The 25,544-nt window shown below is 41.2% G+C and overlaps 1 protein-coding gene and 1 long non-coding RNA gene across 15 annotated transcripts in view; one reads left to right on the forward strand and one right to left on the reverse strand.

Annotated features, from left to right (window-relative positions):
* Positions 1 to 25,544, forward strand: part of LOC123575703 — a 128,313-nt gene that overhangs the window by 91,842 nt on the left and 10,927 nt on the right. The window contains exon 3 of the long non-coding RNA XR_006700942.1: positions 5,731 to 5,789. This is a non-coding gene — a long non-coding RNA (uncharacterized LOC123575703). The remainder of the gene's footprint in view (positions 1 to 5,730; positions 5,790 to 25,544) is intronic.
* The window catches only part of THRB (thyroid hormone receptor beta), a 388,247-nt gene continuing 381,476 nt past the window's right edge, over positions 18,774 to 25,544 (reverse strand). For all 14 annotated transcript variants that reach the window (XM_045436313.1, XM_045436318.1, XM_045436316.1 and 11 more), the window contains one exon: positions 18,774 to 23,665. In XM_045436313.1, the coding sequence (XP_045292269.1) occupies positions 23,424 to 23,665 (242 nt within the window). In that variant the 3' untranslated portion in view covers positions 18,774 to 23,423. The remainder of the gene's footprint in view (positions 23,666 to 25,544) is intronic.

The following is a 25,544-nucleotide window of genomic DNA, read 5'->3' on the forward strand; positions in this document are numbered from 1 at the left end:
GGAATCAAACTCAGATAGTTTGCAGCATCCGTACTCTTTAACATTATGCTGTGCTGACAGGCATTGATAATACAAGAAACGGTTTTTGAAATGAATATATATCATTTGCACAAAAACATGAAGCTCTATTTATAATTCCTCAGGATGCTGGCAGTTCATCCTATATAGCATTTGAAAGCCCTTCAAAACAACAACTTTATAATTTGGCCTCATCCCACATAGATTTTTATTTATTTATTTATTTATTTATTTTTTAATGTTTATTAGTTTTGAGATAGAGACAGAGAGCAAGCAGGGAAGGGGCAGAGAGAGAGAGAGAGGGAGACACAGAATCCGAAGCAGGCTCCAGGCTCTGAGCTGTCAGCACAGAGCTTGTCGTGGGGCTCAAACCCACAGACCATGAGATCATGACCTGAGCTGAAGTTGGATGTTTAACCGACTGAGCCACCCAGGCGCCCCACCACATATATTTTTTTAAAGTTTACTTATTTTGAGAGAGCGAGCAAGAGCACGTGAGCATGGGTTGGGGGAGGACGGAGAGAGAGAACCTCAAGCAGGCTCCACGCTGGCAGTGTGGTGCCAGATCCCATGAACTGTGAGATCATGACCTGAGCGGATACTAAGAGTCAGAGGCTTAACTGACTGAGTCATTCAGGTGCCCCCTCATCCCGTGTATTTGCACAGTATTCCCAATGCTCCCCAGAATGCACCCTTTCTGTATTGTTGGGAATCTTTTCTGACATTCAACATATGATATGCTCTGTTGGCCACAGTGCATGTGAATCATCATTGTAAGTGATACGACAACCTGGGTTGCTTTTAGGCTACATGTGGATGAATTTGAATGGGACACTTTCTTGAGGGGATTTTTCTTATAAAATCTACTCTGAATACATGACATGCATATGTGGCCCACAGTCCCTGCCTGAGTTGGAATGTGCTTCCTTTGCTTGCTGATCCTGCAACGACATCTCACGGAAAACGTTACAATTGCTCCTTTAGCTTCTCTGATTTAAAGCAGTTTTCTTCCATAGGGTACTGTGTATATTAAGCTTAGTTAAGAGGTCTGTTGGAAGAATATTCTTAGGCCTCTACTTTGTTTGCTTCAAGATAGGATAGAAGCCTTCGTTGGCACAAGTTCTGTGAAGCCTTACTAACTGATGGGAACTGTGGTAAGCAAAAAAGTCCACTCAGTTTCTGGGGTGGAGACTGGATTAATTGCTTGTCAGGAGTGCTTGACAAAGAATGGGCCACATACAGTTCATTTTTGTCATTAGAGAAGAGACTTAGGAGCCACTAACTTTTTTAAAAAGCTTTTTAAATGTTTTTATTTATTTTTGAGACAGAGCGAGACAGGGCATGAGCAGGGGAGGGGCAGAGAGAGAGGGAGACACAGAATCTGAAGCAGGCTCCAGGCTCTGAGCTGTCAGCACAGAGCCCGACGCGGGGCTCGAACTCACAGACCATGAGATCATGACCTGAACCAAAGTCGGACACTTAACTGACTGAGCCACCCAGGTGCCCCTGGAGCCACTAACTTTTGACTCTTCTTCAGGGGTACTCAACACAAGGCCTTAATTGGTACAAAGCTCCTCTGTGATCCCTCCTTTGTCTGGTTGTCAATATGTAGATGATGAGATTACAGGACCCCAAAATTCTAAAACTAGTGAGTACTAATCCATAGGATACTCTGGAATGTGGGGTGACGTGGTTAAACAGGAACATAATGATTACGTGCAGAAGGGGATGCCAATGAAGGTGGCAAGCTCATGGCTGACAGTAATTGGTCAGGGTTCTTCTGGTAGAAAAGTATTCTGATTTTCTTTTCTTGTCTCCTCACTTAATGTAGGTTAAGTTCAGAAATGGGGGAGGGAGTCCTGAGCTGTTGCCTGGCTTCTGATCTATCCTGTTGGCTCTTCTTCTCACTCATGGCCTCTCATCTTTGTGTCTACTTGATTTACTCCTTATTTTGTGCTGCTTCCAAGCTCTTTGATGGTGGTTGCATTTAACATGTGTAGAAAAAAATGAGTAAATAAATGAGAAGAGGAGAGGATTTTGCTGGTCACTACCCTACAATCAGGGATTCTTGGTCTGAGGACCCATAGGTGGTTCAACCTGTGGATGTTTTCAGTCATGAGCAGGTCAGGACTCCAGTCCAGACCAACTGATTCAGAAACTGGGTGGGGCTACGGCCTCTGCAGTTTTGAAATGGTCTCCAGGTGATTCTGATGTTCACGTCCGATTGGAAACAGCTGCCCTAGATCCATGGTTCTCAAACGTGGTTTTGCATCAGAATCACCTGGTAGGTTTGTTAAACCACAGATTTTGGGGCTCCACCCCCAGAATTTCAACAGACCTGAGGTGGAGCCCAGGAATTAGGTTTCTGACCAGTTCCCACGTGATACTGACCCTGCCGGTCTGGGTCCCCCACTCTGAGGACGATTGCCCAAGATTTTTGTAACAGCTATGATGAGAAGTTGCAGTTAGCTGCACATTAAATCAAAATACTGATGCCTGAGTCTTACTCTCTAATCACAACTGAAATTCCATGGGAAGAGCCAGGGCGTCTTTTGTTTGTAAAATTTCCCCAGCTGATTAAGCACAGTGAGGTGTGAGAAATACTACTCTAGACCTTTGCTGCTCTGAGCATGGGACCAGTAGCACTGGCATCATCATCACTTGGGAGCTTGTTAGGAATGTAGAACCTCATTCCTCCCCTTGGACCTAAAAAATTTGCATTTTGATAAGATACATGTAGACACATTAAAGATTGAGAAGCACTGCTCTAGAGAACTGTTCATCTTCGATGCTCATGGAATAATTTGTTTCTTACCTCTGAAGCTGGAATGCAAGTTCCCTAAGGGTTGGCTTCTTGGCTAATTCATCCTCAGCCCAGAGTACCTAGCATAGTGGGTTTTTTTTTGTTTTGTTTTGTTTTTGTTTTTGTTTTGCACATGGAGCTGCTCAATAAATATTTTTGAATAAATGAATTTTCCTTTTGTTGGAATTTGACACCCATTCTCTTCTACAAAGTGCAACCACACCCTTTCTACTACTGGCCATGCTTTTGCCCACCTCTCAGATAAGGGCCCTCGCATTGTCATATCATTTTAATTGCCCCCAAATATCATAGTATTAAGAAAAACCTCATGGGCAGGAGTCATTTCAGACATTCCTGCAGCTTTAAGAAAAAGCAACTGGGATGCTTCCACACAGACTCCACACATCGTGACCCAGAGGTTCACTTTGTGGGCCAAAGTGAACCTTTGCTCTCACATAAACTAACATTCTTCTTGGAATTCCCATAACTGCACACAGTTACATGTACTGAGTGTCTTCCCTTAGAATTTCAGGAGTGCTCCTCTGATCACTTTTTCTGATAATGTGTGGAACTTGAAACAAATTTAAAGATAATTTATCACTTGGCGCTGTTCATTCTCCTTATCTTGGCAGAGATTTCACATTTAGAAAAATTTTAACCTGGTAAATGGTCACACTGAACAACTTTAAGAATTACCAAATCTTGGGAGGTTTCTCCAAGTAGAGTGTGGTAGGAGAATAATGCCCCACCCCAAAGTCCTAATTGGTCTAGGTCATAATCCCCACCTGTGTAAACACGTGAATATGTCACTTTACGTGGTAAAAGGGTCTTTGCAGATATGATTAAAGACCTTAAGATGGGGAGATAATCCCAACTTATCCCAGAGAACTGAATGTGATCACATGAGACTTTAAAAGCAGGCAACCTTCTGGCTACAAGGAACTAGAGAGACAGAAGTGTAAGAACTTGACCATCCAAAAATGAAAAAAAGGGGCAATGAGCCAAGAAATGCAGGTGGTCTCCAGAAGCTGGAAAAGTAAGGAAACACATCCTCTCCTCGAGCCTCCAGAAAGGGACGCAGACCTGCTGACACCTTGATTTTAGCCTGCTGAGACCAGTGCTGGACATTTGACCCACAGAGCTATATGATAGCAAGTTTCGTTTTTAAGGTACCAAATTCATGGTAACTTGTTACAGCAGAAATAGGAAACTAGTACAAAGAGTAAGACACTCTTTTCATTTCTAGGTATGTCAGGAGGTACAGACCAGGGTACAGGCATGTAATAAAGAGTCTGTTACGTTCCTTTGCGTCATCTAAATCTTCCCAGTTATCAGAAAATACTTTTATATTTTGGCATAAACTCTATTTCTAAAATTCCTTCCTTCCCCTCCCCTAATGTGAAGTTCAGAAGATTGGAAGAGGATAGATGCGGTCCCATGTCCTCAAACACCTACTGCCAATCCAGGTCTCAAATTTCCATTATTAGAGACCCATGGCTTACATCTTCTTCAGTTTTCACGTGTTCCCTTCTGTTCCAAGCACTTAGACCTCCAGAGAGGTACCAGCTGTAAACTCTTCTGGGAGAATATGATGACTTTATCACTACATGTGGGAGTGATAGATTATGTGGGAAAAGTGAAGAGAGGTAAAGGAGCAACCTCACTATCATCACAATTTTGTCAAGAGCTATTTACCTAAAATAGTTAAAGAAATTTAAATGAGATGCTAAAGGGAAAATGTTTTTGTGCATATTTATTTAGTGCCCACCCTGCGCCGTGTGCTTTATTTCGGTGATCTCATTTAATCTTTCAACAACCCTGTGAACTGTCACATGTGGGGTTTTATTTTACCCAATTTACAAGTCAGTAAGTTAATCTATTAATGTTGAAACTAGATGTTCCAGTGAGTTTTAGTCTCTGATTTCAGATGCTGGTAGATGAGACCTCTAGGTGAGAGAAAGGATTTTATTACTCACGTTGCAGCAAACAGCATGAGCACCAGCATTTTGTGCCAGATCCCTTTGCGACCCAAGGTCCAGCAGGGCAAGCCAGTAGGGGTCCAGATGGATACTATGCCCACAGTAGTTTTTTGTCATAGCTGGGGAACCCTGAGCTCTAGGAATCGACCACTTTTATAGGAAGTAGTGAGTGAGTAATCATGCTCTTTGTTCCTGAGGGAGACACCACCTCATCCCTCAAAGGTGCTTGCTGCAAATACAACCGTGAGAAATTGCCTGGGTAAAGAAACAACAGTTAGGGCCTAGCATTTTTGGTATACCCTACATGCCAGCTGTGAGCACGAGAGACTCATGGAGAATTGTCTTTCCCAACACAAAATTTGTATTATTATCCCCATCTCACAAACAAGACATTTGAGGTGAAAGAAAGTTGAACAACTTGTCTAAGGACACAAGATGTAGTGAGGACAAGATTCAAATTCATATCTATAGTCAAAAACCCATGATCTTCCCATTATATGCTGCTGTCCACTGGAAGACTGCTGGAAAAATAATTACACCACAATATTTTTTAAAATAATTTAAAAAAATGTTTACTTAATTTTCAGAGAGAGAGAGAGAGAAAGCAGGGGAGAGGCAGAGAGAGACACACATACAGAATCCAAAGCAGGCTCCAGGCTCTGAGCTCTCAGCCCAGAGCCCAATGCAGGACTTGAACTCATGGACCATGAGATTGTGACCTGAGCCAAAGTTGGATGCTTAACCGAGTGAGCCACCCAGGCACCCCACACCACAATATGTTTTAATCATGAGTTAATAAGATAACGAAAGCAAATAATATTTAAAAAAAGAGACTACAAGGTAGTAGGATTTTTGCTGGACATGTAAATAAATTTATTCATTCTTTTACAAACATTACTAAAAACTTTTTGTGTATCTTCTCTGTGGTAGGAAAGGATGGAGAGCATGAAGAGAAAGCAGGAGAAAAATGAGGAAAAAGGAATATTCCGGTAAGTGGAATGCCTCAGCACCACTTTGCACGATAGTGTTCTGAATTGCTGAACTCAAAACTCGAGACTGTAGAACTTTGACATCCAGAAAGGTTGCTTTTTCTGAACTCCTAATCACTTTAAATTGAAAGTCACTTCATTCTCCTTCCTGTGGCTTCTCTGGATCTTTGGCTTCATTGAAGTGTAACCTGGGGAGTGTCTGTGGAAATTTCACGGCATTAAACAAGAAGATACATTTGATTCAGAAATACCGAATCTTCTTTTTAAAGTCCAAATGTTAAAAGACACTTAGAATACATTTTAATGGGAGTCGTTGGAAGGATTCTTGCCATTTGAACTCTGTACTCATGCAAAAGGACAAACTCATTAAGTTCTCAAAAGTCTCCAAGGAAGATGGTGATAATTGAGCGCTAAACTGTGGCACTTCCAGATTTCTGATAAAAGCTGAGAATGTAAAAACTATTTGATCCTTTGACATCACTTCTCTGAACACATTATTATCATAAACACTTATGGTTGTAGACATTGGAGCAGAGAAATTCTCAGCTTTTGGAAAGCCTAGGGAAAATGGTAAGTGTGACGTCTTCTGCCTACCCGGTTCCTGTCTTTTCTATTGACCTCATCTTTTGATTTTATATTCCTTTAGGCTTAACTCCTAGAGATCTTTGTCTGGAATCCAGTCTACATTGAAAGTCAAAAAAGCAAATAATATCCTTGTGTATCTGTGTGTATACAAATGTCTACAAGGATATTTATCTACCCAAATGTTAGCTCTTGGTTGTCACCGAGTCGTGGGGTCACAGGCATTCTTAGTGTCCTCAGCTGAGGTTGGGTTGCCTGACATGGAGAAGGACTTTTCTCCTTGCCTCTGGCTTTCCATTTTGCAGTTTGCTTCACCCTGTGTTGTGTTCTTTCGTCCCACATACAGCACATGAGCGCCTCTTCCTCAGTGCTGATGTGTGGGTGTTTGGTGGTGAGAGAGGAAGGGAAAGGTGGGCATGTGAAAGCAACTGGGGGTGCCAGCCTGGGCAGGAGACCTTCCCTTACATCTCTTAGGGTGTTCAAAGGCATAGGGCTGTCGTTTCTTTTGGCCTGCAGGCCTTTCTTTCTGTTAATTCATTTGACAGTAATTTACTAAGTGATCTCATGTGCCAAGTACTTCCTAGGTACTAGGGATCTAGCAGCAAACAAAGCAAATTTCCTTCTTTCATGGAGTTTACATTCTAGCAGACAATCGAAAAATTTAAAACCCTAAAATATGATATGCCACATTATGACAAATGATGGGGAAGAAAAATAAAATGGGGTGAAGCAGATGGAAAGTGAGGGGAGGTGAAGGTGAAGGAGCTGTTTTCTATCAGTGAAGAGGAAGAGCCTCTCTGATGAGGGGTTGAGTAAAGAGCCGAAGGAAACAAGGGAAGGAGCTGCTATTCCAGGCTGAGGGAACAGCATACAAGGTCGCAAGGTGTGTATGTCCTTTGGCTCTTGAAGGAGCAGAAGATACGTCGATGTATCAGGGTAGAGTGAGTGTGCTGGGCAGTGTCGAAGAGGACGGAGTGGTATCTGGGTCTCAGGCCACTTGCAGCCTTGCTGGCCACAGTGTGGTGATCTATAGATTTTACTTGAGTGACAAAGAAAGCCACTGAGGAATTTTCCGAGGTGGGGTGGGGGAAGTGACCGGATACACTTTAGAAGAACCATTTGCTATCTTGTCTACTACAATTTATTTGAATATGCTAGACAGTGAGTTCCAACACTTAATGACCTCTTTTTCATTAAGTGTTGAAGAAATACATCTTTAATATGTTACTGGGTGTATTTGAGAATTATATTCAGTGTTGCAATACATCAGGAAGTGATGCTTTCCGAAGCAGAAAATAACCAGAGAGATGAAGGAGGCCATTGACCCTTATCTAACTGATGGACACAAATCTTAGTTCCGAGTACAGGTGTGTGGGAAAGGTAACTATTTTCCTATAAGTATACGATAAACATACTCCTAGTATGATCTCCTTTATGCTGGGAGTTTCCTTTTATATCTGGGTCTCACATAAGTTAGAGGGTTAGGATGCATCATAGCAGCGATTCTCTGAGTGTGGTCGCCAGAGCAGCAATATCAACATCACCTGAATACTTGTTAGAAATGTAGATTCTTAGTCCCCACCCCAGAGTTGCTGAACCCGAATCTGTATGCTAGCAGGCTTTCCAAGGTAACTCTAATGCACATGAAAATTTGAGAATAACCCCATTATGTTGTCACGTCATGGGTAGGGCTTCTGGTCTGTGTTGTCATCAGTCCACAGGGGCATCACTGAGCCCTCTGGTGTTCTGTTGTGGATGCACGTGGGGCCCAGCTTTGTCCCTCATTCCTTCCTGACCTAACGCTCATTCCAATCAAGTTCTTCCTCTCTCTCTGCTAATTTCTGTGCCGTTCTTAGGTACACTGCCTGCAAGGATTCTACTGCTGCTATCTCAAATTTGGCTATGGGAAATTTCGTGGTGTTATTGAAACTCAGGCTACTTAGGGGCCTCTCATCTTCACAAAATTATCCTGCCACTCCCTTTTTACTTTGTGTCTTGGGGAACTGGTCCCCACATGTCCATTTTTCTTAAGGAGTCTTGGCGTTTTCATAGCCTCAGCCCAAGAAGGGGAGTCCAAATTTTCTCTATTCTCAGATTGCCCAAACTTAGCTGAATTTTGTGTTCCTGCAGTGGGCTCCTAGATGGGACACCTTCAGGATTTCGTCTCAGGATCCACTAGTGTCTGAGCTCATTTCACTTGCCATCTCCCCTTAGTAGTTGAGGAAATGCTTCCTAGGTTCAGGCAAGAAAATTTGCTTGCTTTAGAAGTAACTCACCTAGGAGCTCCTGGGTGGTTCAGTCGGTTAAGCATCTGACTCTTGATTTTGGCTTAGGTCATGATCTCATGGTTCATGAGTTGGAGCCCCACATCGGGCTCTGTGTTGACCGTGCAGAGCCTGCTTGGGATTCTCTGTCTCTCTTTCTCTTCCCCTCTCCTGCTCTTTCACTCTTTCTCAAAAATAAATAAATGAACATTAAAAAAAAAAAAGTAACTCACCTATAGTACAGGCCATCCATCATCAAAGTAGAAAAAGAGACTTTGGGGGGCGCCTGGGTGGCTCAACCGGTTGAGCGTCTGACTTTAGCTCAGGTCATGATCTCACGGTCTATGAGTTCGAACCCTATGTCGGGCTCTGTGCTGACAGCTCAGAGTCTGGACCTTGCTTCGGATTCTGTGTCTCCTTCTCTCTCTGCACCTCCCCTGCTCACACTCTGTCTCTCTCTCTCAAAAATAAATGAACATTAAAAAAAAATTTTTTTTTAAAGAAAAAGGGACTTTAGGAAAAGATTGCAAACAGGATTTTCTCTCCATCTTCACGGGTCCAGTGAACCATGATGCTGCCCTTTGTGTTCTGACTGCTTTGTTTGTTTATTTATTTATTTATTTATTTATTATAAATTTTTTAAAATGTTCATTTATTTCTGAGAGAGAGAGAGAGAGAGAGAGAGTGAGTGTGCGCCTGTGAGTGGGGGAGGGGCAGAGAGAGAGGGAGACACAGAATCTGAAGCAGGTCCCAGGCTCTGAGCTGTCAGCACAGAGCCCGACATGAGGCTCTAACTCACGAACTGTGAGATCATGTCCTGAGACAAAGTTGGATCTTCAACTGACTGAGCCATCCAGGTGCCCCAGGAATCCCATCATTTATATAGTAAGTCTGCTTTTTGGGGGTCCTCATTAGTTTGCAACAGTTAAAGTATATTAGGTATTGTAAGTATAAAGGCCTTGTTAACATGAATGCAAATGAATGAATGAAATTTTATGTTTTGTTTTGAGCTGATCTGGATGATCAAAAATGATTTATGATAAGTTTTAAAATTAACTTTGCAATGAAGCCAAAATTTAAAAAAAAATAATAAAAATTTTGTTTACTTCTGAGAATAAATTTCAGAACCCTCAAGGGATTCTTGGGATCAACTTAAGAATTTATTTTTCTTTGGGGCACCTGGGTGGCTCAGTTGGTTGACCGTCCAACTTTGGCTCAGATTATGATCTTGTGGTTGACAAGTTCCAGCCCTGTGTGGGGCCCTGTGCTGACAGCTCAGAGCCTGGAGCCTGCTCTGGATTCTGTGTCTCCCTCTCTCTCTGCCCCTCTCCCCACTCATGCTTTGTCTCTCTCTGTCTCAAAAATAAAATAAACATTTAAAAAAATTAAAAAAAAGAATTTACTTTGAATTTCTGGGGCCAGTAGTTTTATTAAAAAAAATTTTTTTTTAATGTTAATCTTTGAGAGAGAGAGAGAGAGAGAGAGAGAGACAGAGTGTGAGTGGGGGAGGGGCAGAGAGAGAGGGAGACACAGAATCCAGAGCAGGCTCCAGGCTCTGAGCTGTCAGCACAGAACCAGACGCAGGGCTCAAACTCAGGAACGTCGAAATCATGACCTGAGCTGAAGTCGGATGCTTAACCAACTGAGCCACCCAGGAGCCCCTCAGTAGTTTTGTTTTTATGTGCCACGGAACCACATTCTCTAGAGTTGTGGCACTGCCTGCCCCTCCTCCCACCCCATTTTTCCTGTCTGTATGAAACGTATTTGTGCATTTTTTTCCAGGGGGAGAGTATAGTCTTATTTCTGGAAGGAAAGGAGCTTGTACTTGGATGTGAAATGAAAGGGTTCCTAGGGAGGATGAGGCTGATTGCAGTTGAAAGCTTTTTATGACAAGCTGGATGTCATTAATGCTTGTAAATATGTGATTTGTAATCACTATTTTGGAGGAAAAAGTTACACCAGCTCATTTTTAGTCTTGCTGTAATCCATGGTAATTTGGAGTGGTCAGAATCTAATCATGTCCACTTCTGATAGACTTTCAAAATAAGGCATCTTCTTAGCTCTCAAGCCTCACGAGGCCCCCACATAGAAGGAGCTGGGAACGTACAGCAAAACCTCAAAATACAAGTCCCCGTTCTGTCATAAGGCACTGGACTGCCCCATAATGTACTTTTTATTCTTCAGATACCTTTCCACAGTGGACAACCAGGACTTTCGCTAACATGAAAGCTGATTAAAAGTGTTTTGAAATGTAGGAGAGGGATTAATTCCTTGCAAAATATTTTTTAAAAGTTCTGTTCTTTTCTAATCTATGAATTGTTGGAGAAGCTTCTCAGACTGTCTCCTGGCTATGGTGTGTGTGTGTGTGTGTGTGTGTGTGTGTGTGTGTGTGTGTGTTTTGGCTACATCATTACTCAAGCCAAGCTGATTAAGACTAATTTTGGTTAAAATAAATTCATGCCTGGGCAGACAACCAATGTGCAGAGTCTCAACCAGAGGCAATTAAAGTGAGATTCATGTTATGATGGAGACTTAATAATAACAGCTGCAGCATTTGACATAATTTTGATGAACCAATGGCACCATAATGTTCCCAGTGTGTCAGACCATCCTAGAATTTATTTGCTATATTTTATCTCACTTTAGAGTTGCTCTTTGATTCTCACACATCATTCTCCCTGGTAATGGTTTCAGATCAGCCTGTCTGATTCATGGCAGCACAGAGAAGGTTTTCTCAGGAGCTAGTAGGATGATAGCTGAAAAAAAACACGGAGAGACAGATGGTAGACTTTATTTTACTGGCTTATCTACTTTTGTGGAGAAGGATTATACATTAAAAGTAAGCAGCACCAGAAGTCACATCTAACTGAGGTTCATCTCACATATTTCCCTGTGGGGAACTTAAAATACAGCAGGAGGGACAGCCTAAAACCAGAGCAGGTAGGGGGAATAGACCCCTGAGGACATGTTCATGATGTGACGTGGGGCTGAAATGGATCTGAGAGGTCATTTGCTTTGACACATCTAGCCTTCTTGCTACCTTGTCGTCAGAGAAGAGTTTAGTCTTTGCTTAAACACCTTAGGGGATAGGGAACTCTCTATTTCTACTTGTAGACAGTGTAACCGTGACAGAATTCTTCCTTCTTTTGAGCTGATATTGACTTCTGAGTAATTTCATTCATTAATCCTGGCTAGGCTCTTTGGAAATAACAGAGAACAAATTGATTTCCTGTTCTACCTGGCAAGTATCTTGAATCTGAGCTAGAATGACATGTCTTCTACAAGCTAAATGTTCCTTGGATCATTCCCCATATCAAATGATTGGGTCCTGGCTCATAAGCCCTCTGAATTAGAGGAACTTGGAAGAGACAGAAATAGTTGAGTTTAAATTTGCTTAACCCACTTACATGGCACAAACATATTGAATATTCAATACCAGGCTGATAAAAATAAGAGTCTTGTTAACTTGGTTTTAAAGGATAAAGAAGGAGTGGGGCAGCAAAAGGCCATCTCCCCCTTCTTGTCACAGGCAGCACAGCCTTAGGTCTGGGGCCCGTCTCTGCAGAACTTGACTCAGGAGTCTCAGTGGTTCTATCCTGACCTTTTAATTGAAGTTGACCCACCCATTTATCACTCCAGGCTAGGCTTATAAATGCAAACATTTCTAGAGGAGAGGTTTCCAGAACTCTGATGGAGGTTTAGTGATCTGTCAATCTATTGAGACAAGGATTTGCTTGGGGACTTTGGGGTGGGTGTGTGGGTAGACCAATTCAGCCCGAGCCTTTTCTCTCCTTTCTTAACATGTTGGAGTTTCACATTTGATATTACTGATTGGAAAAATACTTCTGCAACTGGAAGACTGTTTTACCAACCAGGATGGTCTACCTCTTTCTTTTCTTCCCCTCGTCATCTTCAAGCCCTTTTTAAAATTTCATCTTTCTGGTTCTGAGGCGGTAGATTATGTCCCTCACCAGAATTCCATTATCTGATCATAGAAGGCCCATTATCACGTAGGGGTGACTCAGAGAAGAGATAATAAAAAGATGATTAAAACCTGTCAGGTTTTATGAGGACATCAGGTAGAGGGGCTTGAAGTAAGCTCCTCATTTCATGATGGTTAAAATCATCAGCCTGTCATGGCCGTTCTCCTGTTTTATTTCAGTTTTGCTTCCTCATCTTTTCTACATGGGCACCCAATCAAATGTGCTTGATACGTGTGGGTGATATGGGTCCTTGGTTATGTGTGACCCCATGTAAGACATACAGTGTTTCCTTTATGTGTGTTTGGAGTTTACATGCATAGTATGGCATTATAGGCCTTGTTTTGTTTCTTAAGTGTTTCGGTGTGTAAATCTAGTCCAGTGTTTCTGATGCTGCAGTGATCCCATGATGGGCAGCCCTCCACCCAGTATTCTCCTCTTTCCTAGCCTGAACTCAACTCTTTGTAGGATGAGCATGCCTATAGATCTGTGTGAGTTTGGGGGTGTTCCTGGGAATGGAATCCTGGTTGTGTAGAGTCATCAGGTATAGGAGAGATGCTGTGAACCAGTTTGCACCCTAATTAGCAGGAAATGAGGTACTTGTCTCCTTACATTTTTGCTAACACTTGTTCTTTTCTGGCTGCCTAATTTTTGAGTATGAAGTGGTATCACTTTTCCCATTTCTGATTATAAGCGAGGTGGGGCATCTCTTTACGTACTTGTCAGCCATTTGGGCTTCTCCTGTGAATAGTCTACTTTTTAATTGGATTTCTTGTCCTTTCCTTGTTGATTTGGAAAGCCTAGCTGTATAGTCCTCATATGAATCCTGTGACATTTCAGACATTGCAAATATGGTAAAAAAAATTTCTATCTAATATATCTGGGTTTGGTTGCTAATGTTTTAAGATGTTTGCTGTCTTCCTTTAACTACAAGTGAGAGTGAAGGCTGGGTAAGAGAGGGGAGCCTCTCTTGGCTCCCTTGGAAGAACGTGCAGCTGTTGATCTTGGGTTGTGGGTTCAAGCCCCACATTGGATGTAGAGATTACTAAAAAAAAAAAACAACCAAAAACTGAAAAAAAAAAAAAAAGTTGGGTAAGAGAGGCTCTTATTGCCTTCCTGTGGAAAGTTCCACAGGGACCTTCAGTTTACTAATTTATCCCCATGCCTATGTGCAGTCTTAAGTAAATGTGTCTACCAGATGTCAGCTAAAGCCCCCTCCTCAGAGTAAAAAAACCCTTCTCTCAATTTTTTGAAACCAGATAAAGTAAGACTCAGAATTCTATGAGTTGTTGAATAATTATATTATCAAGATCCTCTTTGCTTTGGGGCTCTCCTGCTTCATGGCAACACGGTATGTTGAATGTCCCTTTTTATTTGTTTCCACAAGAAATTTGTCTTACTGTACATTTGTCAACTTTAAGTCGATTATCCGGCATTGAGGGAGTGATAGTGGCGGTGTCACATCTTGAAAGTTAAGTGCCTCTGTTACTTTGTTTCCTTGTCCTTTCCCCACACTTCCTCTCCCAACCTCCGTTGCTGTAAATTCTTTTCCTTCTGTTGTGCAGAGCAGTTTGGCTCTCCCCAAACTTAACTGCTTACACCCTGAAATGTTAGCAAAACAAAAATTTCCACCTGCCAGTTGGGTTATAAATAGGTCCTGTAAAGAGAAATTACTCTTTAATACTGCAACACCAACAAGTGGTTTTGCAACAGATACAACCTAATGACAGGTGAGGTAGCCTTTCTTCAGCAGGCACAATTTTTTGGCATTAGGGCGGGTGAGCCTTTTGGGGAGGGGAATGGTAAACATTTCCAGAGTGGAGTTGCCATTTCTTTTTCTTCAGGGCCTAAAAGTCTGTCTTAGTAGTGCAGCTTGTAAAAAGAACATGGATCTTGGGACCCTATGTGCTTTGACATTTGTCAACTGTTAAATGTTGGAGAAGTTGCTTATTCACACTGAGCATCCTTTCTCCCATTGTCAGACGAAACTAATACCTACTTTACAGGTTTGTTTGGAGGGTTAGAGGTAATGTAGAGGGACTAATATGATTCCTGGCACAGAGTAGGTGTTCATTACAAAGTGGGCCATAACTACACGCTCCAGTGTGACAGTGAAGGAGTCTGGACAACAGCACAAACTGGTACATCCTTTGGGATGGCTGCTGGGACTCTTGAGTGCCAGGTAACTGAGGAGTGGTGCTTTTGTCAGAGTGCTGGGGAAAATGAAAGTGAGTTTTCTGAAATGTTCAATTGGATTCTCACAAGCTTACTTACCAATGAATGATCCTTTGTGGTCTTGGGTTCTTTATCTTCCCATATAATTTATTGTTACAAAGATTCTATTTGGCTTTCACTTTAGGTAGTGCTCAAGACATTCTAAAAGCTCTGTTAGGGACGCCTGGGTGGCTCAGTCGGTTGAGCGTCCGACTTCGGCTCAGGTCATGATCTCACGGTCCGTGAGTTTGAGCCCCGCGTCAGGCTCTGTGCTGACCTCTCAGAGCCTGGAGCCTGTTTCAGATTCTGTGTCTCCCTCTCTCTCTGACCCTCCCCCGTTCATGCTCTGGCTCTCTCTGTCTCAAAAATAAATAAACGTGTAAAAAAAAAAAAAAAAAAAAAAAGCTCAGTTAAAGGTTAAACATGCCTACAGGAAAAATCATAAAATCCTTAGAATTCAGAGATATCTGAATATCTGTAACAAATAAGATTGCAGTATCCTTCTAGGACTCAGGGTAAAACTGATGAGTAAACTTTCTTCTTTCTTTCTTTCTTTCTTTCTTTCTTTCTTTCTTTCTTTCTTTCTTTCTTTCTTCTTTTCTTTCTTCCTTCCTTCCTTTTTTAAATATTTATTTTGAGAGAGAGAGAGAGAGAGAGGGAGGGAGAATCCCAAGCAGGCTCCACGCTCAGTGCTTAACCTGCCGTGGGGCTCAGTTTCACACCTGAGAGATCATGACTTGAGCTGATATCAAAAGTCGGACGCTTAACCAACTGAGCCACCCAGGTGCCCTGAGGAGTGTTTTTCAAATCTCCATATCCTTTGGGATTTGTGGGCATAAGAATATTCAAATTTGCTAAACTTGAAGGTTTATTCTATATGCATTTGCCTCCCTCATTGCTATTAGTGTTATATGCAAGAAAGTTAAAAGAAAATAGAGGATATTATCAGTCTGTCTTGAAACTGAAGAAGAGTATTCATTGCAACTTCATCTGAGTGAGGTTCTATATGAAAAAAATTAAAAAATTCCATTGGCTTCTATAAAATTTTCAGGTAGATATTTATTTTAAAAGTTTATTTATTTATTTTGATAGAGACTGTGTGTACTTGTGCGCATCTGCGAGCAGGGGAGGGGCAGAAGGAGAGGGAGAGAGAGAATTCCAAGCAAGCTTCATGCTCAGCACAGAGTCTGATGTAGGGCTCAATGGCACAACCGTGAGATCATGATCTGAGCTGAAATCAAGAGTTGGTTGCTGAACTGACTGAGCCCTCCGGGTGCCCCTCAGCTAGATATTTATACAGAAGAAAATTTGCCCTTGAAATGAGCCACCTGTAAAACAAACAAACAAACAAAAAAACCAACAACAACTGATAGAGTGTAATGAGAAGAGCAGTCTCTACACGTTTTTCAACCTCTGTAAGAAAATAGAGCCAAGTAGACAATTTATGCGCCAGTTCGTATTAAATTAAAAGCCTCTATACACACAAGTTCATGATATAGTGAAATACAGCTTCAATTTGTTGGTTGAGCTTCATGATTTTCTTTGGAACTTGAAAGGCTATGCTGTTTCTCCAGATAATCAGAACTCATTGGCTGGAGGCACCCGTGTCAGATCACTGACGATCCTCTAAGCTCCATTTATCTTTCCAGGGCCAGGATGACTTCTTCTACCCCATTCACCACCTGGTCTACCACCCTGGGCTCTGCCCAGCTGTTGGAGCGGATGCTAATTTTCCCCACTTGGGGGATTGCTTTTGCTCCTCCAGCATGAGAGACCACAGGACCTGCTCTGTGGCCAGGCATATACAATGCAGAAGGAGAGGGGTGTCAGTGCCAATTTTGATAATGGGAGATGAGTACCAGTAGATCATTTCTTATTTCCCCACTCTCAGATGAACTGTCCTGAGATCCCATAGTTCATCTGCCCCCTTAGAAACTAGTCTTGCGCGACTGAGTATTCTGTTGTGCTTGGTGTGGCCAGCACAGCAATGCGCCCGTGTATTTACTCTCTTCCCTACCCTGCCTCATGCTTTTTCTTCTCCACTCTTGTTTCCTGTGGGGCTACGATCTCCAATAGAACTGTAGCACATAAACTCTGCTTTCTGGGGAACTAGCTAACACAGCTTTCTTCTTTTAATATAAAATTCAGGCAATGCCATTTTACCAACAGACTTCACTTACTCATCTCTATATGGTGTAAATGGATTCTGCCCTTCAAGACATAGAAAATTTTTTGTTAGGTAGCCCATGTATTTTCAGAGATACACACTCAAAGGATATCTGTAACACTTGACATTTCAGTAGTTTTACTGACTTTTGCTTTGGTTTGAATAACATTTAATGAGTCAGATCTTGTGTACATGAACCCAATGACAATTCCACTTATTTACAAAGCTATCATGCCCCAAGAAGCTAAATATGAAACCAGAATGATCTGTCATCTTGAGGTAGGGAAGCAAACTAACGTCGTACTCTGTCTACTCTTCATTCTAGATTATTAGAATGCTCCAGGTTTTTGACATGACACCAGCTCCATAGCCCAAATCAAACTATTAGATATCACATTAATATCACTATTCGATATCACATTAGCTCTGCCTGTGTAAAGGGGTTAAGAGCTGAACCTAGCTGGAATATATATGTAAAGAACTCCCCAAAAGAAAAGGAATAAAGTCATTTTTGGGGGGAGGGAAATGTGTTCACTAGGGTGGAGTTGAAAGGTACATAATGTAGAAAAGAGAGAAATATAAGAGGTATACGGTCATTTGAATAGAGCTGGTGGGACTCAGGAAATGGTACTGTGAACTGATCTAGCCCAGGGAAATAATAAATGCTTGCTCCATCTTACCTGGACTGGCCTCCTTCATGAGCCAGCTAGGATATAATCAGACACTTTGTTTGGAAACTGTTTATTTGGTTTATGTCCTGGCCAAATTGTGCTGAGCTTCCTCTGTGTTAAGGAGACTCCATTGTCCTACTGAAAATGGATGTACTTTAAGTCTTAACTATTGGTGTGAACTTTTTGCTGCTTTTGCTTCTTTGCTGTTCCTTCCCACTTTTTATAGTAGCAAGACAGAATTTTCTTTGAGGCATCATCCTTGACCCAGCTGTCAGTCCATAGTGTAGACAGGACTGATTATCTTTTCCCCCACCCACTTCCAGGATTTTAGAGGACAAAGCTAATTAGCATATATGTCCTCCTCAGCACAGTGATTGGCTCAGGAATGGCATTTGATTGGATTTGGGACAATGAGGGTCAGGCTCAGGATTTTTACTGGAACTGCTAGGGAAAAGAAACACTATTTCTGTTGGTTTGAAGATTTATGGCTAATCTTGGAGGTAATGCAGGCCACCATAAGATAAAAGGCTGTGTGAGCAGGAAATCTACATGGAGGATATTTCTATAGAGGAAAATCTACACACAGATATGAAAAAGGGTATCTCCTGACAATACTGATTGAGCACTCAGATCCAGCCATGCCTGAAGCCTGAAGTTTTCAGATACAGTAAATAAATTCCATTTATGCTTAAGTCAGTTTGATTTAGCTTTTTGGTACTCATCATGGAAATAGTCTTAATTAACATGTGTTCAGAGTAATGGGGATAGAGACCTATGTTGATAGCTGAGATTAGTATAATTCCATTAATAATATTTTGGAACATTTTGAGGTAAGATGAATGAGTATACTCCTTGAGCTGCAAAAATTTATTTCTTCCCTCCTTACACCATCTTTGTGGCCCCTTCAGAAAAGGCACTCCCCCATCTTCTCCCTCCTACCTCCATGCCCTCCTCCCAAGGAAATTTGTTTTTTCTAGTAGGTGTTTATGAAATAAATGCCCTTATATCCCTGTTTTCCTCCCTTTGGAAGCAGCTGAGGTGAGAAGAGCAGGCAACCCTGTGTCTATTTAGAAAATAATATTTAAAGAAAGAGACAGGCACGTATATCGTTGTAAGCTTTTTCTTTTTTTCTTTTTTAGAATTGAAGCTTATGAGTTTATCTATGCCCACTATATTCATAATTACAATTTAATATCTGCATACAAAAGCTATGTAAAAATTCATTTTTCCCAAATATACAAATTTTCTTTTTGGATAGTTTAAAACATTTTGATCACAGATTTTAACAGAGTTTTAGGCTGAAAAAAATATTACCAACCTAGCAATATCACTTAACACTGTTTGCAAAACACATTATCTTCCAATGGCTGTAAATCTTTTCCTATTCTGTAGCATTTTTCTGATTCTCAGGGCATGAAAACATTATGGGGGGGGGCAGGAAATGTGTTTTCTCTGGAGAAAGCATAGAGAAATAACTTGGCTGTATAATCAAATGAAAAATGCCAAGTTAATTAGGAAGAACCAAAATAAAGGAGTAATGTCAGTTCATTTATGCCCTTACATCTTTTATATCAATAATACCTGTGTAATTAAATAAAGTGTCTTTTGTCTTACATTGTGCTCCGTAATTTACATGAGTATTGTCTGCATCCTGAGGAGGACAGATTTATATTTGATTGTCTTGTGCATAAGGTGGGTCAGCTTTAACTGTGCAACAGAAAGCCACAAACAGCGTTTTACCTGCACGATATTGCTCTTGAAGGCGGCATTAAGTAATGTGGAAACACACTAGAAATGCACACTTTTTGCGTTTGCAAACATTTATACAGCACAGTAAAAATTCTGTGATAAGGCCAAACCTTTTTTCCCCCTAGTCTGGTTTTGTGTGTGTGTGTGTGTTTTTAATGTTTTTTTTTTTTTTTTAAAGATTAAAGTAAAATGTTTCAATTGTAAAAAATACACACCGGGCAAATCCTTACCTGGATAATAAATATCTACATCACAGTACAATAAAATTTCTTCTCTATAAAATTTAAATATGGATTATAGTCTATCACTATCAAAAGAAACACTATGCTAATATTTCCATATTATTAAAATAACAGGAAAAATTACAAGCTTATTTTAGAACCTGATGCCGTAGCTGTTGGAAAGGGCAAAGAGATTCAAATATCTGTAAGCACTCTCCTTCTGGAGAATAACTGCGGCTTGGTTATTCACTTAAATTCCGTTTGTGAAAAAGGTTTAGCCTTACAAACGCTGGCTACATTTCAAAAACCATAAGACCGATTTCATAATTTATGACTCATGCATCAGAAGGTCAATATGACACGAATAGGTTAGAGTTCCATAGAAGAAAAGTGTATCACTGACAATGACATGCTTTGAGGGTGCTCAGCAGTTCCATGGAGGCTGAGTCTGTTGGGGGCTTAGTGTGGTGGAGGGGCCAAGACTTAGGCACCTGTCCACAGAAGAGCAATTGAGAATGGCGTTGCTGGAGCAGAGCCGAGCCTGGCGGTCCACTCCGATGACTGATGACCGCACTGCCAACGGAAGAGGTGTCGTGTAGGGCACGGGTGAAGGGGGGTATCACTGGGCTGAGGCATCAACACAGCAAGCACGTCATTGAGGACCGAGGCTCATTTGACTAGAAAAAGCTCTGAGGCAGCACGTAGTGTGTTCAGCAGAATCATAAAGAAGAAAAGATCTTATTTTTTTTTTTTCACTATTTCTGGAAATACTGCACATCTAAATTGAAGAGTAAAGTACACTTGAGGATTACAAACACACACACACGACCACCCACCCACACACACACCCCACACCACTCATCCCCCCGAAATTAAATGATTCATAAATAAGAATCCCAGTTATACAGATGTGTTCTCCTTCACTGGGATGTCTCCCCTCCGTGAGGGGTTTCAATCAGGTTCACACTTGATTTGAAAGCCCGGACAATATAAGAAAAAATGTTAAAAAAAAAAATCCAGAGTAAATCCCTCCTGATTGAGTTTTATGAGATGGAGTCTTGAGATGCACTAAGTACCTCAACCAGTTACAGAAGAAATGAATCATTTTGACCCCAGGGTCATGATCCTTAGAGTCCTTACAGCCTTTCCCTTCAAACTGAAGTACTTTAAGGAGCGTCCTGCTCAACATAAAGTATTCAGCCTTCAACAAGAGTTTCAGATCAGTAGTTTGCCTTTTTAAGGCAATCATTTTAGGAACTGAGGATCAAACATAAATTTACTTGGAGCTAGCTGGATTACTGTAGATACACTGTCCCATTTGGCCAATGCCCAGCCATGGTTAATCCCCAAAGCATTCAGATTTAGCCTTAGACCTGGCTCTGTACTTGTATTTGAGTCTGGGTGTATCTCATATACTTCAGAATCTCTGTCAAACAAATTGAGGAAGCTGTCCCTGGAGGGCTTGATGCCCAAGGGGTCTGTGAACCCTCCAGTACCCTTCCTACTTGCCTTCCTCCCATTCCCTTCTGAGAGAAAACTTGCCCCTCACCGCAGAGCTTCTCAGAGTTACCCTGGAGCATAGAAGGTGATTCAGCATTGTTTCAAAGAGTACTTCTCCAAGGAGAGTCAACAGAGGGAGCTGAATTGCTAACAAAGCAAGGGCTTCAGGAGACTGGCTAGAGACTGGCTTAGAGAAAACAAAACAAAACAAAACAGTCTGTAGATAAAGACAAACTTTATCTTCCCCTACTTCTTTCTTTGCTTAGCTAGTTCCATAGTGATAGTCTTGTTTCCTCTTCCTGGGAAGCCAGTAGCTTTCACACATTAAACATATGTTTTTCCTTCCAGATTATTCCCAGTCACACTAAGGTTTTTCAGTGCTGTTCCTCTCCTTTTTCCAAGGCCATCCTGCTTTTCTCTACATACTTGATGAGTAGTATGTCAAATTTGTATTTTGACTCAATACCAAATATGCATTCCCTAACTGTTAAAGGGCCATCATTTCTAATAAAGCTAAAAATTTGAATTATGAAAAAAACCATCAAAAAGGAATAGATTTTCCCCCCCAGAAATCAGTACACTAGTAAGGATGGGAAGGATTTTAAAGTTCATGACTTTCTCTCAGCTGAGAAAACCAAGACCCAAGGTTACAAAACCACCAGTTTGACAGAGCACAAACTAGAACTCAGGTGTCCTGACTTCTGGGCAAGTTAAAAAAGAATTAGTCCACTTGGTTTTCACAGTGACTTGCATTCCTTTGTTTTTTTTAGGTAAATCTCACTGATATGGCTTATTTTCCCCAATATTTCCAGGATAAGGCAGTTCAAGGCAGGTAAAGGAATAGTTTGTGTCTACTATGCCAGTGAAGAACAAGATACATTCAGTTGCCTGGGTACATTCTTTGCCCATTTTTTGAAGTTGAAATGATCAGGGATCACCATGGGTTTTCTGGGCACAACCTACTCCAGCATTTGTCATCAGGGAGGAGGGCTAGGTAGGGAAGGTGAGTGAGGTTCGTGTATATGGGCTGCAGGTATTTTCCGTGAGATATCTGTCAGGGCAACGCTGTAAGAGAGGCAGAGTGGGTCGGTGTCCAGACCAGGCTTTGATCAGTGATAGTCAAGCCTGAGAGAGGGAAAGGGGGACTTGGAAACATTTGTGTGTAGAGCAAAGAGCTTGAGGATCTAAGACCAAAAGGAACCATCAGTACATGAAGAGACTCTCAGAACACTGCACTTCCTTCAACTCAGAATGTACCACACTAATCTTGCCTCAGAATTCCTCCAGAACAAGGCTCAAAATTCAGCTTGTTATCTCTCCTTGATTAGAAGATTTAATCCGTAGGGAAATCTGTTGTCAGCTCAGCAAAGATGCAATCAGGATTAAATGACTTCAGGAGTTTGGGAGATGACAGATCAGATGTCATTGAAAAGTGACAACACTCTGTAAATAGGTTTGATTTCTGTGGAAATTTTCTCTGAGCCTAAACTGTAAAGAAGTCTTCCTTACTATGAGGTAAGACTATGTGAATTTTTGGAAACTGTTGAGTCACTGACATTAGTTAAGTAAAGTTTTCTAATTTCTTTGGGCTCACTGAGGAAAATCGTTTCCCTTGTTGGCCTCAGTCAAATACCTGCATATCTTTGAGTCACACCCTTGTATAACTTGAATTAAATCATAGGATTATAAAAATTATAGTGATGAAAGGACAGCTGATTTTTTAGGAACAAATATTCCTATACATTCCAGGTTATGCTGCCAGGAGAGAATGAAGGGTGAGGAAAACAGCGTGCTCTTGAATAGATAAAAATAAGTTCAGATCTTTCCCTAGAAAGCTGAAAGCCACATCTAACCAAAGTTGGTCTGTGCCGTGCTAATTTGAGCCCTGCAAAAATCAGGGCTGGATCAAGATGACCATATTATCTTGGTTTTAAGGCTTCATTAGTCTTCTGCCACGCCATTTTTCTTGCTTGAGTCTCTGACCAGGGACAGATGGGAGCTGGTGATGGCTTGGTGCTGGTGAATTAATGATTGTCCCCACCCCACCTCCACAACTGTAAAACCTTCAAAGCATTCACATCAAAGGACTGGAGAACAAAATGCAATAGTTACAAGTACCCGCATTCAAGGGGCAATTTCATCCATGTCTATGCTAAGGACTACCTCCCTTTACCCCCAGTCTCTCCCAACACAAAGAAACAAAGGAACAAACAAAAAAGAGCTAGGCAATGGAATGAAATGACACCCAGTAGTGCTGTAGGAATTATGAGAATGAAGTCAGTCAGTCTAATCCTCGAACACTTCCAAGAACAACGGGGGAAAGAGTTCCGTGGGGCATTCCACCTTCATGTGCAGGAAGCGGCTGGCATGGCAGGCTCCAATCATCCTCAGGTCTGTCACCTTCATCAGGAGCTTTGGCCAAAAGTGTGTCACATGATGTTTTCGGTAATTGATATAGTGTTCAAAGGCCAGCAGGAAACTATCTTGGTATTTTTCTATTCTTTCAACACAGGCGAGCCCTGGGCGGTCTGAGGGGAAGCAAGAAGATGGATGTTAATTCAGAAATGGAAAGGAGAAGGTTCGCTTTGTCCATTTCAAGCCCTTTAGCGTGAAGTGGACAGATCTGGGGACCTATCAACTCCTAGGAATGAGCATGGATATAACATGAACTCTGGGGCATTAAGAACCAATGGTACCAGGGAAATGTCATAATTTACATAAAAGGAGTCGATGCTTTGTTCAGATAAATATCTCTGGGTTAGCCACATCACCTCCTTGGTTGGAAATGGCTATGCCTCCCTCATAGGAGAAGCCTCACCTACAGAGTTGAAATATTGTGCATAATAATGAGTTTCCACTGGCTTTCTGGCAGAAAGGGGGAAGACAAGCATGGACATGCAGAGAAGGGGAGATGTGAGAAGAGATTGGAAACATTGCAGGAGGCCTGAATGCCAAAGGAAGAGTGTCAGATAATAAATTCTCATGAAGACAAAGAAGTACAATCTCCAATTTTAGTTGTTTACCTCCTGTAATGAAGCACTCCTTCCCTTCTCTAATACAGTTAATAAAACTGCTACCTGTAGCAGCCTTGTGTTGGGGTGTTTTGGGGAATTAAATGAAAAGAAAAGAAGCTAGCATTGCCCCGTGTGGAGTAAGGAAGAATTACATTGGGAAGTTGGAGCTAGAGGAGACCATGACCATGTAATGACCAAGAAATCTTCCCAAGTCTTGGGAGGACTGCTGGCCTTCCATAATATGTGGGGAGGGGACTCAAGGCAATTTCACACAAAAGATAAAGGGATGTCATGAGAAGGCTAGATGACTGGGGAACATCCAGGCTACAAACACTTAGGTTACAAAAGTGGATACAGAGGGAAGGTACCTTAACATACTAAAGGCCATGTATGACAAGCCCACAGCTAACATCATATTCAACAGTGAAAGGCTTAAAGCTTTTCCTCTAAGATCAGGAACAAGCAAGGATTCCCACCCTCACCTCTATATTCCACATGGTATTGGAAGTTCTAGTCAGGACAAGTAAGCAAGAAAAAGAGATAAAAGGCATCCAAATTGGAAAGGAAGAAGTAAAACTGTCGCTATTTGCAGATGACATGATATTATATAGAGAAAACCAAGACTTCACCAAAAAACTGTTAGAATTATAAATAAATTCAGTAAAGTTGCAGGATACAAGATCAATATACAAAAATCTGTTTTCTTTCTATAAGCTAACAATGAATTATCAGGAAGAGAAATGAAGGAACACAAACCCATTTACAATAGCGTCAAAAAGAATGAAATACATAGCAATAAAGTTAACCAGGGAAGTAAAATACCTATACTGTGAATACTCTAAGACATTGATAAAAGAAATGGAAGGAGACACAAATAAATGGAAAGATATTCTGTATGCATGGATTGGAATAATTAATATTGTTAAAATGTCCATACTACCCAAAGCTGTCTATAGATTCAGTGCAATCCCTATCAAAATTTCAATGACATTTTTCAATTCCTATTTCACAGAAATAGGACAAACAATCCTAAAATTTGTATGGAGACACAAAAGACCCAGAAAAACCAAAGCATTGTTGAGAAAAAAGAACAAAGCTGGAGGCATCATGCTGTCTGATTTCAAACTATATTACAAAGCTATAGTAATCAAAACAGTATGGCATTGGTATAAAAACAGACACAAAGTTCAATGGAATGGAATAGGTAGCCCAGAAATACACTCATTAATATATGGCCAATTAATTTATGACAAAGGAACCAAGAATACACAATGAATAAAGCATAGTCTCTTTAGTAAATGAGTAAGAAGTAAGAAGAGTAGATAGCCATAAGCAAAAGAATGAAACTAGACTCCTATCTTACACCATATACAAAAATTAACTCAAAACAGAA

The sequence above is a fragment of the Leopardus geoffroyi genome, chromosome C2 (assembly GCF_018350155.1).
Source record: "Leopardus geoffroyi isolate Oge1 chromosome C2, O.geoffroyi_Oge1_pat1.0, whole genome shotgun sequence".
NCBI lineage: Eukaryota > Metazoa > Chordata > Mammalia > Carnivora > Felidae > Leopardus > Leopardus geoffroyi.